This window comes from Plasmodium cynomolgi, chromosome 12 (assembly GCF_000321355.1).
Source record: "Plasmodium cynomolgi strain B DNA, chromosome 12, whole genome shotgun sequence".
Lineage (NCBI taxonomy): Eukaryota > Apicomplexa > Aconoidasida > Haemosporida > Plasmodiidae > Plasmodium > Plasmodium cynomolgi.
Window position 1 is genome coordinate 3,016,166 of NC_020405.1, and position 15,151 is coordinate 3,031,316.

General features: G+C 36.8%; 2 protein-coding genes across 2 annotated transcripts; one reads left to right on the forward strand and one right to left on the reverse strand.

Annotated features, from left to right (window-relative positions):
• Window positions 1-2,736: 2,736 nt before the first annotated feature.
• Window positions 2,737-8,611, forward strand: PCYB_127720 (hypothetical protein; the record flags this gene model as incomplete). The annotated part of the gene is made up of 5 exons (XM_004224106.1): window positions 2,737-3,111; window positions 3,319-3,512; window positions 3,651-3,763; window positions 3,893-6,250; window positions 6,560-8,611. Coding segments are annotated over 5 exons (5,091 nt in total), but the record flags the coding sequence as incomplete, so codon positions are not given.
• A 2,929-nt stretch (window positions 8,612-11,540) lies between these two features.
• On the reverse strand, window positions 11,541-13,420 carry PCYB_127730 (RNA binding protein; the record flags this gene model as incomplete). Its single annotated transcript, XM_004224107.1, has 2 exons — window positions 11,541-12,722; window positions 12,935-13,420. 2 exons carry the CDS (start codon window positions 13,418-13,420, stop codon window positions 11,541-11,543), a joined length of 1,668 nt encoding a protein of 555 aa, XP_004224155.1.
• Between the last annotated feature and the right edge of the window lie 1,731 nt (window positions 13,421-15,151).

Sequence of the window (15,151 nt, forward strand, 5' to 3'; positions counted from 1 at the left end):
AACATACCATAAAATTAGCTGCAAAAGGAAATGTACTCATGATCGCATTTTAATAGGAACAGAATTGTCACTGTGTAGTTATTAATATAGGTGTCTATGCATAAGTAATCTTTTTGCCTACTATTGGAGGGAGAATTTTCATGTTGCCCCCCTCGATGCGGTTAAAAGACATGGAAATATAAAACATGGAAAAAAAAAAGAAGGGAAAAAAGGATAAAGCTTCTAAAAAGGGTTTGGGAAAGGAGAAGAAAGATGACGAAACAGCGGGTACGAAATTGATAAAGACATCCGAATGGGATGTGAATGGGGAGACTAGATATTTTGAAAGGGACCAAAATGATGATGTGCTTCCTAACGAAATGCCCTTCATTGAGAAGGAGGTGGGGAGTGAAGAAATAAATGAGAGGAAAATGAAAAAGGAAGTTGATAAGCTCCCTCATAATGGGAACAAAACAAGTAATACAAATAGTTTGACATTCTTGTTAAGGGGATAATACACATACATATGCACGTTCACACGAACGCACATGAGTGTATACACGTGAGTCCATGCACACCCTTTCGTCCGAATGTTACACACTGCAGACAAGAGAAGAAGCGAAATGGAACGACGAGACACAGAGGATTGCAAAACTAACAACAGAGAGGATAAAGATAGCTTGTTCTCCCCTTCAAATGAATTCATGTTGACTAACTTGAAAAATAATGAAATTTTCGAAAGCAATCTTCCAACGAGTATAGGAGAAATATCTCCCCTTAAAAAAACAGAATTTTTTGCAGCGGAAAAGGGGAAGGGTTGCCATGTGAAGGGGCTCAACAAAAGTGTCCAATTTTTAGAAGATATGAAAGGATTTAAAATGAAGAAGCAGAGAATGGAAGACCTTGTTATGAACATAGGAAATAAAAAGGAAGATAATAATGGACCCTCGAATGGGCGCGACAGTTTAAAGGCTGGATCTAAGGTTGAAGTGACATCCCCTCTCAATATAGAAGTAATAAGAAAATATTTTTACACCCATAAACTTAACATTGTTAGTGTTCAAAATGATGGAATGTTTTTTTTTTGGAGGGTGGTGATGGTGGTCGCGAAATCGCGTACATGTGAGTCACTCTGTTGATGAGTAATTCCACGGTTTGTTTACGCCTTAGAAGTGCCCTGAATGACCCACTTTTGAAATTTCGTGTCAACTTATTTGGTGGCTATGTCCACGGGTTTACTCTGCCCATTCGGCATACTTCAGGCGTGGTTTCATTCCGCAGCTTCTGCAGTGGTGCATATTTTTTACTTTTTTTTTTTTTCTTTTCCATCGCAGGAAAAGGAAACCCTGTCCTACAAGCTAAAGAAGCAGAAAAAAATTGAAAAATAGTAAACATTGTTTAGACAAAAATTAAGCATCATCACATGAATGTGTAAATGTCTGTTGAGGCAAATTTTACACATTTCTTTTTTTTTTTTTTTTTTATTGCCCTTCCTGCATAATTACGACCGAAAAACAGCAAGCTGAGCGGCGAAGAAAAAGATAAGTACATGAAAAAGTACATGCTCAAATTGGAAAAGCAGTACAAAAAAAAAAAAGACGAAGATTTAAAAAAGGAAGTAGAAGAACAGAAGGAGGAAATAAAAAAATATCAAGAAAAGGAAAACACGTTCCTTAATTATTTAAAGAACCCCAGGTTGAATTTGTCCAAAACGGAGGATTTGAATGACTACTTGTGTATTAGTCCCACTACAGTAGTAAGTTGGAATTCGCTGCATATTCTCACAGCTGGTGTTTTTCTGAATGGGGGAAAACAAGGAGAAAATGTGTTAGGCAGGTTGGACAATACGTTTAGAAGCACACTTCGCTGCACACACACGCGCGCGGCGCTGCCCCTCCACAAAGTACTTTACAGACGTAACCAAAGACGAAACGATGACGAGGGACCTACTAATCACGAACAAAGGCAGTACACTGCTGCACGTCATCATAGTGCCACCATCCACAAGCCACTTTCACATAAAAGACATCATTAATGTGTACAACAAGAATGAGGAGAATTCCAAGAACAATTTGAACAATCAAATAGCCCCTGGACATTCTTTGAAGGTAAAGAGGGAGCGATCAATATGGTCTGCATCATAAAATGTGATAATTAACCTGTGTAAGGACAAATACACGACATTTTTCATTCCCTTTTTTTTTTTTTTTTTTTTCCCCTATTGGGAAGATCAAATTAGGTTACAGCGCTTTCACCCTGAAGCATCAAAGGGACCAAATAAAAATACTGTCGGAAGCCGGGAACAAGACGATAGACGTACATATAATTAAAATGAGAAAAAAAGACAAAAAAAAGGGGGAATTAGAACAAGAGAGTGTACACTAAATGTGCATATATATATGTGCCACTTTTCGCTTTTATGTGAACTGTCAATTCTTTGCCCCAAGCGAAATGAGTCTTTTCGGAAGCTTCCCACAAAAAGGGCATATCACGATATTACCCCTTTGCAGATAAAAGCGTTTCGCTCAATGCCAAAAATGAAGTTCCAGAAAATTTTTAATTTTGGCCCCATTCGGTCTCACGAGAAGAAAAAAAAATCGTAACCAATTTGGGAAAAAAAAAAAAGAAATGAATAAAAGAACATGTCGTGGGGTCCCCAAGACGGCTCTCCACCACCTCCATAGACCTCTAACCATTTTTGATGTCCACCCAATTAACTATTTTTCTTCGCATTTTATCCCTTCCCCCATGTAACAGATTTTATATCAAGAACGAAGGACAAGAAACAAACGTACTGATATTACCGAGGAAGCTATTTAGCTTTTATGAGAAAAAGGAGAAAATTGAAAGGGAGGAAAACATATTAAATTTGCTCATAAAAAAGAAGGAAGATTCAAGGGAGGTTCCCCAAATGGGGGAAAATAACGAAGCTGGAGAAATTATTCAAGTGAAGGAAAAGGAAGACACATACTACACATTCAATAATGTAAAAAGTTACTCTCGGAATTTTCTCTACTTATATCAAAATTTGGCCAATAATTTTGAGAAACTATATTTTGAAAATATTTTGCAAGATTGTTATTATTTGAACTTGAAAAGGGAAGAGGAGAAGGTCGTTACTTTTGCGTTTAGGTATGGGTGGAGAATAGGCACTTTGCATTTTTCCACTGCTCGTTTTGTTTTCGAGAAAGATGCTCAGTCTGTGTGAGAGGGGAGCCATACTTCTAAGAGATTTATTGGAACGTGAATTCGTATATGTTGGGTCTATACATATATTTTTACTCGTGTTTACAAATGCTTCCCTATGTATGCACTCCTGCACAACCTTCACCAACGCAGAAGCGGAAAAATAGGAGTTTACGAGAAGGATTACCTCATTGTAACGGACATCGAATGCGACTTTGGCGAACTGGTAGACAAAAGAAAATGTGACTTTTTGAACTGGAATCAAATGAACGTTTTTCCGTTTTGCGTTAAAGCCTTGGTGGAGCCGCTGCTCTTAAATTTGGTACATATAAATGGGAATAATCCAGGTGGGTTCGCCTTTTCCTTTGTTCCCTTTTTTATGCTATAATTTTTTCAAAATATGGATCAAGCTAAAGATGAAGTAGTAGAAAAACACGTTTTTTTTTTTGTGTTTTTTTTTTTTTTTTTTGTCGTATTTTACACAGGGGAGTGTTACGAACGGAAGGTAGCAGAATATCTGCAAGGGGGAAGAAGAGACAACTTGAGTTACTTTTTCTACAGCACTTCTTTGCACTCGATTAGTTTTCCGGATATCCAGGTAGTCACTCATAGTTTAGCAAATGTTGCGCCACACATATGTGCTTATCTGCGTGCTGCTGTAACCCCAGGGGGTTCCTTCCCACGGACTGGTTATTCACGTGAAGGGTACTTCCCCCACTGATTTAAGGTTAACAGCGGGTACAGCGTTGCCGAAGTGGAGGTCTTAAACAACGGGCTGATTGACCTAAAAGTGTCATGTAGCATATACGTAAAGGCAAACTCGGAAAGGGAGGAGAAGCAAACCATTTTGGACAAAGAAGACAAAGGGATGTACTACTACAACGAGGTGTTCGATGTTACGTGTCCACATTTATTATACGATAAAGTAGCAGAGGGGAAATCCTCACCAAAGGAGGAAGAAAGGAAGAAAGAAAAAAGGAAAAAAAAAAAAATGTGCCCTGTGTATATATACCCAAATAATTTCACCTTGTCGTATAAAAAGAGGCAAAAAGTATATATCATTTTCAAGCCTCAAGAAAAACACGAAAATTACAAAAATTATTGCTTCCTTTTGGTGATAAAAAATTTGAGCAAGGGATCGGATATAAGCATTGGTGATTTGTTAGAAATACAAAAAAATGGGGGAGAGGAAAATGGCGGATTCCCTCTAGTGTGCGTTAGGGAGAATAAAATAATTAAAAATAAAAAATGGAATCAACGATTCGAAAATGACATTTCAAAGTATGAAGACTCGTCTTCACCAGAGGGTGGCACATGTTCGAGTTACTCCGAGATAAGTCAAGATGAAAGTTTAAAAAAAAAACAAAATAAGAAGAAGAGCTACTTTGGGAAGAAAAACAGGAAAAAAAAATTTGTCGCGTTTTGCATGAATGTCTACGCTAATATAGTTAAGCCCAATGTACATGTAAAGACGAAAAAATTGACCAAGTGCCTTTTGCTAAATCCGCTGCATTTATATAAGACCAGTTTTACTATAAAAAATGGAAGCGATTTTTATGTTAATTACTGCTTTGAAAATTTAATTCATTTGGATGGTTTGTCTAAAGGGGGAAAGGGCATTTCGTTTGAGAAGCATAGCGGAGTTGTTGATGGAGAGAACACCAACGCGTTGAAAGGTGAAGAAAAAGAAACGCCTATCCGTGATGGAATTCTCGACGATGTTGCAGAGAGTAAACGGAAAGAGGACGACCCTTTTGCCGACAAAGAAGCGTATAAGATATGTTATTACAACTACGTAGATGTTCTGCGTGATATACGATCAGCTAAAAAAGGGGGCGAAAAAAGCATAACGGAGAGTAGAAGCAGGAGCGGCAGAAGCAGCGCCGATCAGGCAAAAACAAAAATAAGCGAAGGGGCAGATAATAGGTCGGATGGCAGCGAGTTGGAGAACAACAAGGCGGTTGACAAAAAGGGAAACGCAGATAAAGGAATAGATCAAATGTTAAGTAAGAAAAATATGAAAGGGTGCCAATCTAGCGGGGAAGCGAGTATCCCCCCAGACAGAGAATACTTTCTCAATTTGAACAAAAGGGTGATAAAATATTTTTACGAAAGGGGAAACAGTGATGCAGTTAGCATGTACGTGTTGGTTAAAAATGCGTCCAATGAAATGTTTAAAAGGGAAAAAGAGGAAAGGGGGGAAAATGGGGAAACTTTGCAAAGGCAGCAAAGAGAAGAACGCGATGGGGGTAAGAAGTGGACAAAAAAGGTAAAGAATAAAAGTGTAAACATTCTCAAAGTTGAAGAAGGGGAATACTGCCTAAAACCACATGAGAAAAAAAAAATCCTTTTATATTTTCTAGTGAATCATTACGGATACCACGAAATGAACATGAACATAATTTTTTACATGGGTAAGTATATGCTGGAAAAAAAAGTTAGGAGGAGAATATTGACCAAGTGCAAAGGAATCGAAATAAGTAGAGACTCTTTCGTCTTCCGCAATAGTTACTCCCATTACTGTTTTTGCAACATGGTGAAAATTGAAAACTTAGATAAAGACTTAAAACTGATGAAGTTGGGTCAGACATCTGAGAAGAAGTGCGGGTTCGTCACCTTGTATATGCTTTATTTGTCTGCCTTTAAAAATAAGGGCAAAAAAAGGAGCATAATGAAACGCGAGGATCTGCTTAACCATTTCAGGAGAAACTTTCTTTTATTTTTAGAAAATGAAATAGACAAGAGTTGTGTTAAGCAGGAGGGTGACGGGTATCAATGCGACTTGTGCAGGTGTTCCTTTAAATACGATTGTTGCATCCACTTTTTTGAGAGTAAATTTTTGGCATGTACCGATGGACATGGCTATTCTTACCAGTTTGGTCAGGAAAAATACATAGTGGAAAATGGAAAGATGGCTAGTATGATGGAAGAACCTTCTCGTTGCCACCACCTTAGTGACAACTTGCAAGGAATTTACAAATATCACGCGGAAAAAGATTTGTATATACATAACGGAAAGGCAGAGTTTGCGGCGCACCTCTTGATGTACCCATCCAATTTGTTATTGCTTCCGTTAAGAGAGACGGTTTTTCTCTTTTTCGTCTTCCTCCCACATGCGGGAAGTATAAGTCCCCTCCTCAGCGTAATGCAAAGAGGGAGAGGCAAAGCGAGAGAGGCAAAGCGAGAGAAGCAAAGCGAGATAGGCAGCGCTGCATGCACAGTGGGGCATTTCTGATGCCCAGCGAGCGGCTAAGAAGTGACACAAAAGTGGCTAAACAAAACGTTGTCATCATTTGTATTAGTGCCCATTGGGGCCTTTAAGTGGGGACCCCCATTTGCCCCTTCTCTTTCGCGCCCCCGCTTAACGGCTCACTCCTTCCAATTTTCCCTGCAGATAAATTGGAACGCATTTCGAAGAGACATCTTAATTGAGGGAGAGTGCAAAAATGGAAGTGTAAAAATAAAACATGACAAAAAGTTACGCATTACTAACCCTGCTGACACGAAGAGGGGAAAGAATTACGTAGGAATATGCAGCGACACATTCCACGTGAAGGTAAAAAATTTAAACGAGTTAGACATTTCTTATGAACTGTGCCAAGTGGGTAACAACGAATTTGAATATAATTATCATAAAAAGGAGTATGTGGTGGTTTGGAATTGTACTCCCAAGTTGGATTACTACTATGAAGACTTCTACACCTTTGCGAAGGTTAATAACTTGAAAAGGGGAAAGGACAAGGGTTTTTTTTATCAAAATGGGGAAGAATTAAAAGAGGAAAATCCCTCCTGTGCTATGAAAAACAGCGTAGAATATATGAAGGGGGGTCCCCTTTTGAAAGGAGAACATTCCATGGAAGAAGATAGGCCAATACACGGCTGTGTCATCATGGCGGATTGTCACTCAAATGAAGTAAAGGGAAATCAAAGCAAAACGCATGAATTTAGATTACTGCTCTTTCACGATGATGACACAACGAAAGATAACAATTTTGTAAAATTGAAATTTCCAGTAAAATTGAACTATTTTCATTATCGAGAAGTTATAAAAGTGTCTTGTTATTTTTCCAGACACACATTTGATTTTGTCCTAATTAGAGAAGAAGACTTATTGCTATCTTTATTTAGCTATGTCAAAATGGTTGTTTGTGAGGGGGGATGGTGCAAAAAGGGGTCCATTACTTGTGTAGGAAATGAGATAGAAGGGGAGAAGGGAACGAAGACAAACTCGACAGAATCGTTTGTAAACGAACTTATGGACGAACTGCACTTTATAAAAAGAGAAAAAAAGGATGACCAAATGTGTGGGGAAACAATCAATGAATATTTCAAGCAAATGAAGAAGTTTTTTCCTCCCAATTTTGATGAAGATGTGCTGGCAGAGTTTCAAAATTTTGTGCTCCAAATGGAGTCAACATTTGAAGCAAAGGAAATGGCATGTGAGAAAATAAACACAGGGGAAAAACACACACATGGTGTGGATGGAAGAAGGGAAGGAGAAAAACCTTCCGATGAAATAATTCACCAGGGAGGTTTAAGTGCGGATGGTGATTTCTCCCATGATAAAGGTGAATATACAAACAGAAGGGAAAATAAAGGGATGGAGAAACTTGTGTGGGTACATAAACTCCTGCACGGTTTGAACAATAAAGTCGATTACAATTTTATCGATTTTGTGAGGAGGAATAAGCGCGAAATGGACTTTAAGTACGAACGGGGGGAAATCACAGGGGTGCACGACGTCGTAGGTGCGGGGGAGGCGGATGTGAAAAAGAGGCGAGAAGGGGGGAAATTGAAGAGGGAGCAGATGAACAGTGTAAAACGAGACAAAATAAACGCAGCAAAAATGGACGAAGAGGAGAAATGCCACCCTTCAGATGAAGCCACAAACTTATTCAAAAGCTACTTATGCGAACTGAATAAAGAAAATGGCACCATATATATAATAGTAAGCAACAAGAACAAATATGACCTTCGCCTGAATCTGCGTTCGCCCGCGCACATAAATGATAGCATAAATGAAGCATTCCACTTGTGCATAGATAATTTAATTATGAGGAAGGAGTGGCCAGGGATTTCCCGTTTTGTAAGTGAATACAAATTGGGTAAAGGAGAAAGTGCGCGTTGTAAGGCGGTCAATTTAGATAGCGTGAATTGTGGAAAGTACAGCAAATTAAAACACTTAAGCGCTGCATATTTAGGGAAAAACGAAAAAAAGGAAGACCACTATTATCAGTACTTGAGTAACGTTCTACGCGAAAAGAGGGAATACTGTTTTGGCTTAAGAAATAACTTTTTTGTGGACTTTTTCCAATTCGAAAATGTATTAAGTTCCATGAAAAGTTCCTTTATAAAACTACACTTGCATGCAGACAATGTCAATTTGTATGAGGATAAAATTACGTTGAATTTGAGCAAAAGCGAAAGTTTTCAAAATATTTATTGACTCCCAAATTAAATCGCTGCACTTGTTGAGTCCACACAGGGAAACGAAAAATGGCGATAAATGCATTTTTGTTAATTCTATTTTTATAAATAAGGAAATTTTTAAAAAATTCGAAGAACTAAAGAGAAACAATAAAGATGAAGAAGTAGACAAAATATGCGAGTGTTTTGAAGAAATATTAAAACCGCAGGAAATCAACATTTTTAACTCGTCTAATTTGAGGAAAAGGGTCCATTACACTTTCAGCAAAATTTATCACATTAGGAATGAAAAGAGGGGAAGAGGAAAAAAAGGTGTAGCAGAAGGGGAAGTATCGGCACAAAGGGGGTGTAAAGGAGAGAAGAAGATTGACGAAGATTCAAATGAAAGATATGAAAACCGATGCGGGGATGGTGAGACAACGGAAGATTCCTCCCACTCGTCCGACGCCGCAGGCATCGCAGACATTGCAGATATGGCTGATGAAGGGAGCGAAATCAGAATTGAGTGCGCGAACAAGTATATGGATAAAAACGAGAAAACAAAGGTGAAACTATTTTTGGAAAACGTTTTACATAAAGAAGGGAAACACTTATACAAAATTGATTGCAATTATAGCTATGCCAATCTAATGGATGCCACCTCTGAAGTTAAAAGTGAATCTGCTTGCGATGCTTTAAATGAAAAATTAAAGAAGTTGCTCTCTCTGCAGTTTTACCTATCGGTTAATGTGGAAAAGCCGAGAATCACGCTACTACATAACAGTAAAATGTAATTAAAAGAGGCAATTTTAGTAGATAAGGACGCGTATCGAAAGAAGTACGCCAAGGGGAAGGATAAACATACACATGAGCGTGCGCGTAAATTCGAATAGACATATACATGTAGACAAGCGTAGACCCCATGGCATCTCCTACAGTGACAATTTAAGCAGTTAAATGGACACCTATTAAAAACACATAGCACATATGAACACCGTTTTTTGCTTCATTCATTTCGCTTTTTTTCTTATTTTTTGGTAGCTCTTACGACAAGAGAGTAAAATTCGATTTGAATTATTTCAACAAAAAGGCGTACAAAAGAATTGATAAAATGTACAAAAGCCAAGTGATTAATGACATATTATATGAAGACGTGAACGAAGTAAATGAATACTTTGATCAGGTTTTTTTGAGAAACAAAAATCTGAAGTTGTATTTTTGCAATCAGCAGGACATTCCTTTTTACTCGTACATATACACGAAAAAGTTCCTTCAAATAAAAAGTGTCTACATAGATCACGAAGAGTTTGACCATTCCAACACGAAAATTGTAAAACAAATGCGCACCATATAAGTCATTACTGCTTTGTCAGTTTTGTATGAATTCGTATTTTTGTTTGTGTTGCACGTTGGGGAGTCCACGAAGGAATTGCCCTCGCGACTACATGGATGTGTATGTGCATATATGGATGTGTGTATGTATATGTGAGTATACATACCCACGTTGCACGTTCGCGCCCCCTTTTCAGTACCACATTAAGAGCAAAGTTAAGGTCTGCGTAAAGCTAGAAGTAGATGAGCTGAAGCTGAAAAATGAACTAAAAAACAACCCAAGTCGTAATTTGCCCCTGAAAAATAAAATAGAGAAAAAGTACATACAGGAAGATTTTTTAACATTCCAATATTTAACAAGTAAAAGGCAACAAATGTTTTGTGTCGAATGTCATTATAACGTGCCCTTTTTAATCATCAAAGAGAACCAGCACATATTTCGAGAGTTTAACAACTTGAAAAGGAAAAATCAGAAAATCGAAAATTGCAGAGAGCTGAACGAAATTGAGAGCAACCTTTCTGACAAAATAAAGGCAGGGAAAATAATATATAGCGAAATTGAAATGAGGAACAGCGTCTATTTTATTTCTATCAGCTTTAGTGAATTAAAGATGTACAAACTTTGTCTGTTTTTGTTTAACACGACGAGAATTCCGGCCACATGGGCCGTAAAGGAGGACGACCCACCCAGCGGAGTACTACTTGGAAAAAAAAAGGAAAAAAATACGAAAAAAGAAAGGACGAAAAAACAAAACTTTTCCTCTTGCAAATATAATGCTGAAACGTTCACACATAGAAATCTCCTTTTTTTTTTTTTTTTTTCCTTATTTTTACGAAGCAGAATTCTTACTCTTTAAAAGGCGCCGATAACAAAGTATTTCACTTCAGTAAAACGAAAGACATCCTATTTGGAAAAACGTACGACATGCATGACGTGAACCTTGGAAAAGACGAAAACTGGAATAACCCTTTTCTGTTTCCCGATTACATTATAGTAACATTCACGTAAGTCTTTTTTTTTTTTCTTAGTACTACTTATCTTCCCGCATTTTAATTATACATGGATGTAAACAATGCTACGTGCACATTTTTCGCCTTATCGACGCAGGCCAACCAGCAAGAGCGACGTAACAAAAAAATACTGCATTGACGTGGCCGATGGCGAAGAGATAGATTTTTATTTAAAGGGAGTTTATATACCAAAAAATGATGAACAAACGAAAAACAGTTAAAATTTTGTGAGGGGACAAAAAAATTAAACTAAATTAAATTAAAGAGCAAAGGGGGGGAAATCAGAAGGGGAGAAGTGGTAGGGTGGAGAAAAGGCAACGTGGCAAGTGACCATGTTGCGAAGTAGGCAAAATGACCACCATGGGATGGCTAGCTTTTTTTATTATTCAAAAAAGCTTTGCACACAAAATAAAAAAAAAAAAAAAAAAAAAAAAAACTAGCTATTTAGCTGCGAATGTAGCAATTTTTTTTTTTTTTGTTGGCATTGTAAAAATAACCCATTCCTGTTCACAGTTTTATAGACGCGACGAATCTTCATTGGTGACCACCAACTGGTGGATAAAACAAAACCGTTTTGGGTGGCCGATGGAGCAAACTTCTTACCAACGTATTCGCCTTATTAATTCTTAACCTTTTCTTTGTTTTTTACTTTTTTGATCAGTTGAGTCCTTTTTCGTACTGTCTCCATTTTGCGGGTAGTGGGCCATGGATGGCCCAGGCAGAATTTTATTGTAAATATTATGAATATAACTGTAGACGTCTTCCTCCTTCTTATTGGTTTTCTTATTCTTCGTGTTTTTTTTATTTTCATTTAATGTGTGTTCATTTATTTCTTCGTCAATTGAGCCAAAAAGATCTGGTCTGTTAATGACAAAAAGAGATAAATTTCCTTCAATGTCTTCAAGGGGAGTGAAGGATGCTTCCTTCTTTGCCTTTTCATATAGCTTATCTTTCTGTTCTTTCCACTGCGGATCCAATAATAACGTTTTCAAATGTTTCGTCATATCGTTGATGTCAATTGGTTGATTTGTGATTGGGCACAAGTGCATGTTTTGATTGTTTAGGCGATGTTTTTTTGATTTTTCGTAATTCTTTACAACTATGATTCTTTCTTCATTATCATCGTCGTCATCGTCTTCCTCGCCGACCTTCCTCTCCGCAGCTTGCTCTTCATCTAATGTGTTATCGCCTTCTGCGCCATTAATTTCTTGGTTCATTTTTTTTCCTTTTAGTCCCTGTTTAACGTATTTTTTACCCGCAACGTTTTCCTTTTCTTGGGAGCTATCTAAGGATTCCTCTTCGTATCCATTACTATGATGTTTGTCTCTCATTTTAATTCGTCCCATCCCTTTTTCGTAATATTCCTCCTCTCCTGTTTGATCGGTATACTGCTTATCCGTATCTGCATCAAATGTTTCATTGTCCATTCGTTCCATCATGTCGTCATCTGCGTAAACTGTTTTGTTTACATTGCTATCATGATAAGAGATGTTTTTAATTTTTTCCAAATTTGTGTACTTTTTATCCGTATCGAATAGCTGACTTAGGACATAATTTTCGACATTGTTAAAGTCAATGGACTGGGGAAGATAATCGTCATTTTCGTCAAAGTTAATTGTTTCCACAACGGAGAAGTTTGTCCAATCGTAGAAGGTATCACATTTTGTTTTTTGCTCCATTTTTCTTTCTTCTTCTTCCTTCTTTTTCATATTAAAATTGTAAACACTGTACGAGTAGTTTATAATGTCGCTTTTGTTCGTGGAGTATTTTTTTAATTTGTTTATTATGTCATCATTTGGAAGTAGGCACTTCACATATATATCGATGAGTTTTGAAAATAATTATAGTATAGATTATTTGCTCGCAAAAAATCATACTGATTGTTATTTTTTTCTCTGTTTATGAGTTCATTTAAAAATTGATTTCCATTCCTTGCAACAAATAACGCTGTTGTTTTGATTAAATCGACGTCGACTGAGCTGATAAATGGAGTTGTAATTGTGTATATATCTTCCTTTACTTCAATTTTTTCTTCTTTCTCTTGTGCAATTTCCTGATTCGACTGATCATTTATGGCATAAATAATTTTATTTTTTTCTTGTTTATTGTCTTCTTTTATAAAATCGCATATTTTTAATATGTGTTCATTATTACTGGCTTTGTTTAGATCTTCTCTTTTTTTTATTTCTAAAATGGCTTTGGGGACTAAACTTTTTTCCTCTGCCCCTATGAATAGCTCATGTAGCTTGTACTGATAATAGTAAAAGTAGGGGTGCGAGGGATTTATAAAACTGAACTGTTTTTCCTTCTCCTTGTATATTTTTTGCTCGAATATTTTTCCATTTTTTTTAACGAAAGCGGCTGTTTTGTCAATAACACTTTTCATGCTGGTTGGTGGCATGGTCATTTCTCCCTCCAGGAAGTCGAGTCTCCTCCGCATAACATCATAATCTTTGACGTCCACGTCGTCATCGAATAAGCTTCCCTTAACTGTGGCCTTCTCCATTTTTCACATATATGTTTGTACTGTGTGCGTGTCGTCTTTTTTCACTGTGGATGGTAGATATTTGTCATTTATGATGTCTCGTTTTTTTACAGAATTTTATTCTGTTTGTTTGTTTGTTTGTCTGTCTGTTTGTTTGTCTGTCTGTCTTTTTTTTTTCCTCCTTGGGATTAGCGCTATGGTGTGAATATTTTGCAGCGCTTACAGATGGGAAGTTTTGTTTTTTTCTTGGTGTGCCTTCTACGGTGCAGAATTATTCTTCTGTACGTTTTTTTGATTTGCCTTTTCCTATGGCTGTATATTTATTTAATTCGCGCTTACTCTAAAATGGGGGGTAAACGCGGATGAGGACGCTTCGCCTACTTTGTAACAACTATGTGCAGCGCGAGCTTTCTCATGTGGCGTAAACCCTCCCTCCGTTCCACAATATAATTTACATTTGGCGTGGTGTATTATAATGCCGCTTTTTCTTTTTAAATTGCAACTATTTTTTTTTTTTCTCCTGTATACACCGAAAGTTCGCCTTGCCGTATGTGGATATTTTTAAAATTGCGTTGTACGGTTGGCCTTAAAAAAAAGCTATACACATGAAAAGCTGGCATATGCACATAATGCATACAACGCGTAGAATATTTGTATACATCGCAAATGTATATGCATATGCATACTTTTGAAAAGTCTTTTTTCGTAATTAAATAAAATTAATTAAATGAAGTCAGAAAATGGCATAAACGCGAAAAATTTGAACTCATAGGGTGTTTAATTATGCGCAGTTTTTCAGGACCCATACGATTTAATTTTGGTACAATTAGCAGTGAAACTTGATTGTCGGTCAAATACGCAGGCGTGAAAAAAAATGTTTTGTATACATAAATATGTAAGCAAATGAGCAAAAATGCAAATAAGCAAAAATGCAAATACGCAAAAATGCAAAGCAGATATTGGTCAATGGAAGGGGGGAAATGAATTGCCAATTTTGAAAAGGATGTCACTTTGATGCGTTTAACAGTTAAGAAATGGAAAAGGTTAATTTTTTGGTTATTAAAAAATGCTTGGAAAAAGGAGAAAAAAAGGTTTCGCGGTAAAATCGTGGTTCATATGTGCATATATACAGTTTATATGCGCATATGTTATGTTGTAATACGTATGTATATTTATACTTATAACCCCATCAGCAAAAGTTAAGCACAAAAAAATTAAAACGGGTAAAAAGCTATCGTTTACCACGCAGGCGTAAGAACATGGTATATATAAGTTATACAATTGCATATTATGCGCGAAAAAATATACATCCGTTTATTTGCAAATGCTTGCTCAAATATGCATATCTGGTATGAACACAGCACGCCAATAGTATGCAATCCTTTTCTCTTTCGTAAAGCACTTTTTTGTTCAACTTTTTATTCATTACATATTTTTTGCAAATTTTAGCAAAAAGGAGAAAAAGTAAACACATAGCAAAATAAATAAGTGTTCATTCCACTGGAAGAAAGTACAAAATTTGCACAAGTATTTCATATGATACATTCGTTTTATGACTTTTACAATAATTTTTATTTTACTAACGCTCATTACATATGTAATTTGGCGAGGGGGCATATGATTGTTCTTATTTTTTGTTGATGAACTCTTAAAGAGGTAAAAATATGCACATGAGCGTGTACGTATAAACGTGGTGATCGTGCCCACGTACATGTGGTAATATATACATATGGGTATGCATACTCGCATATA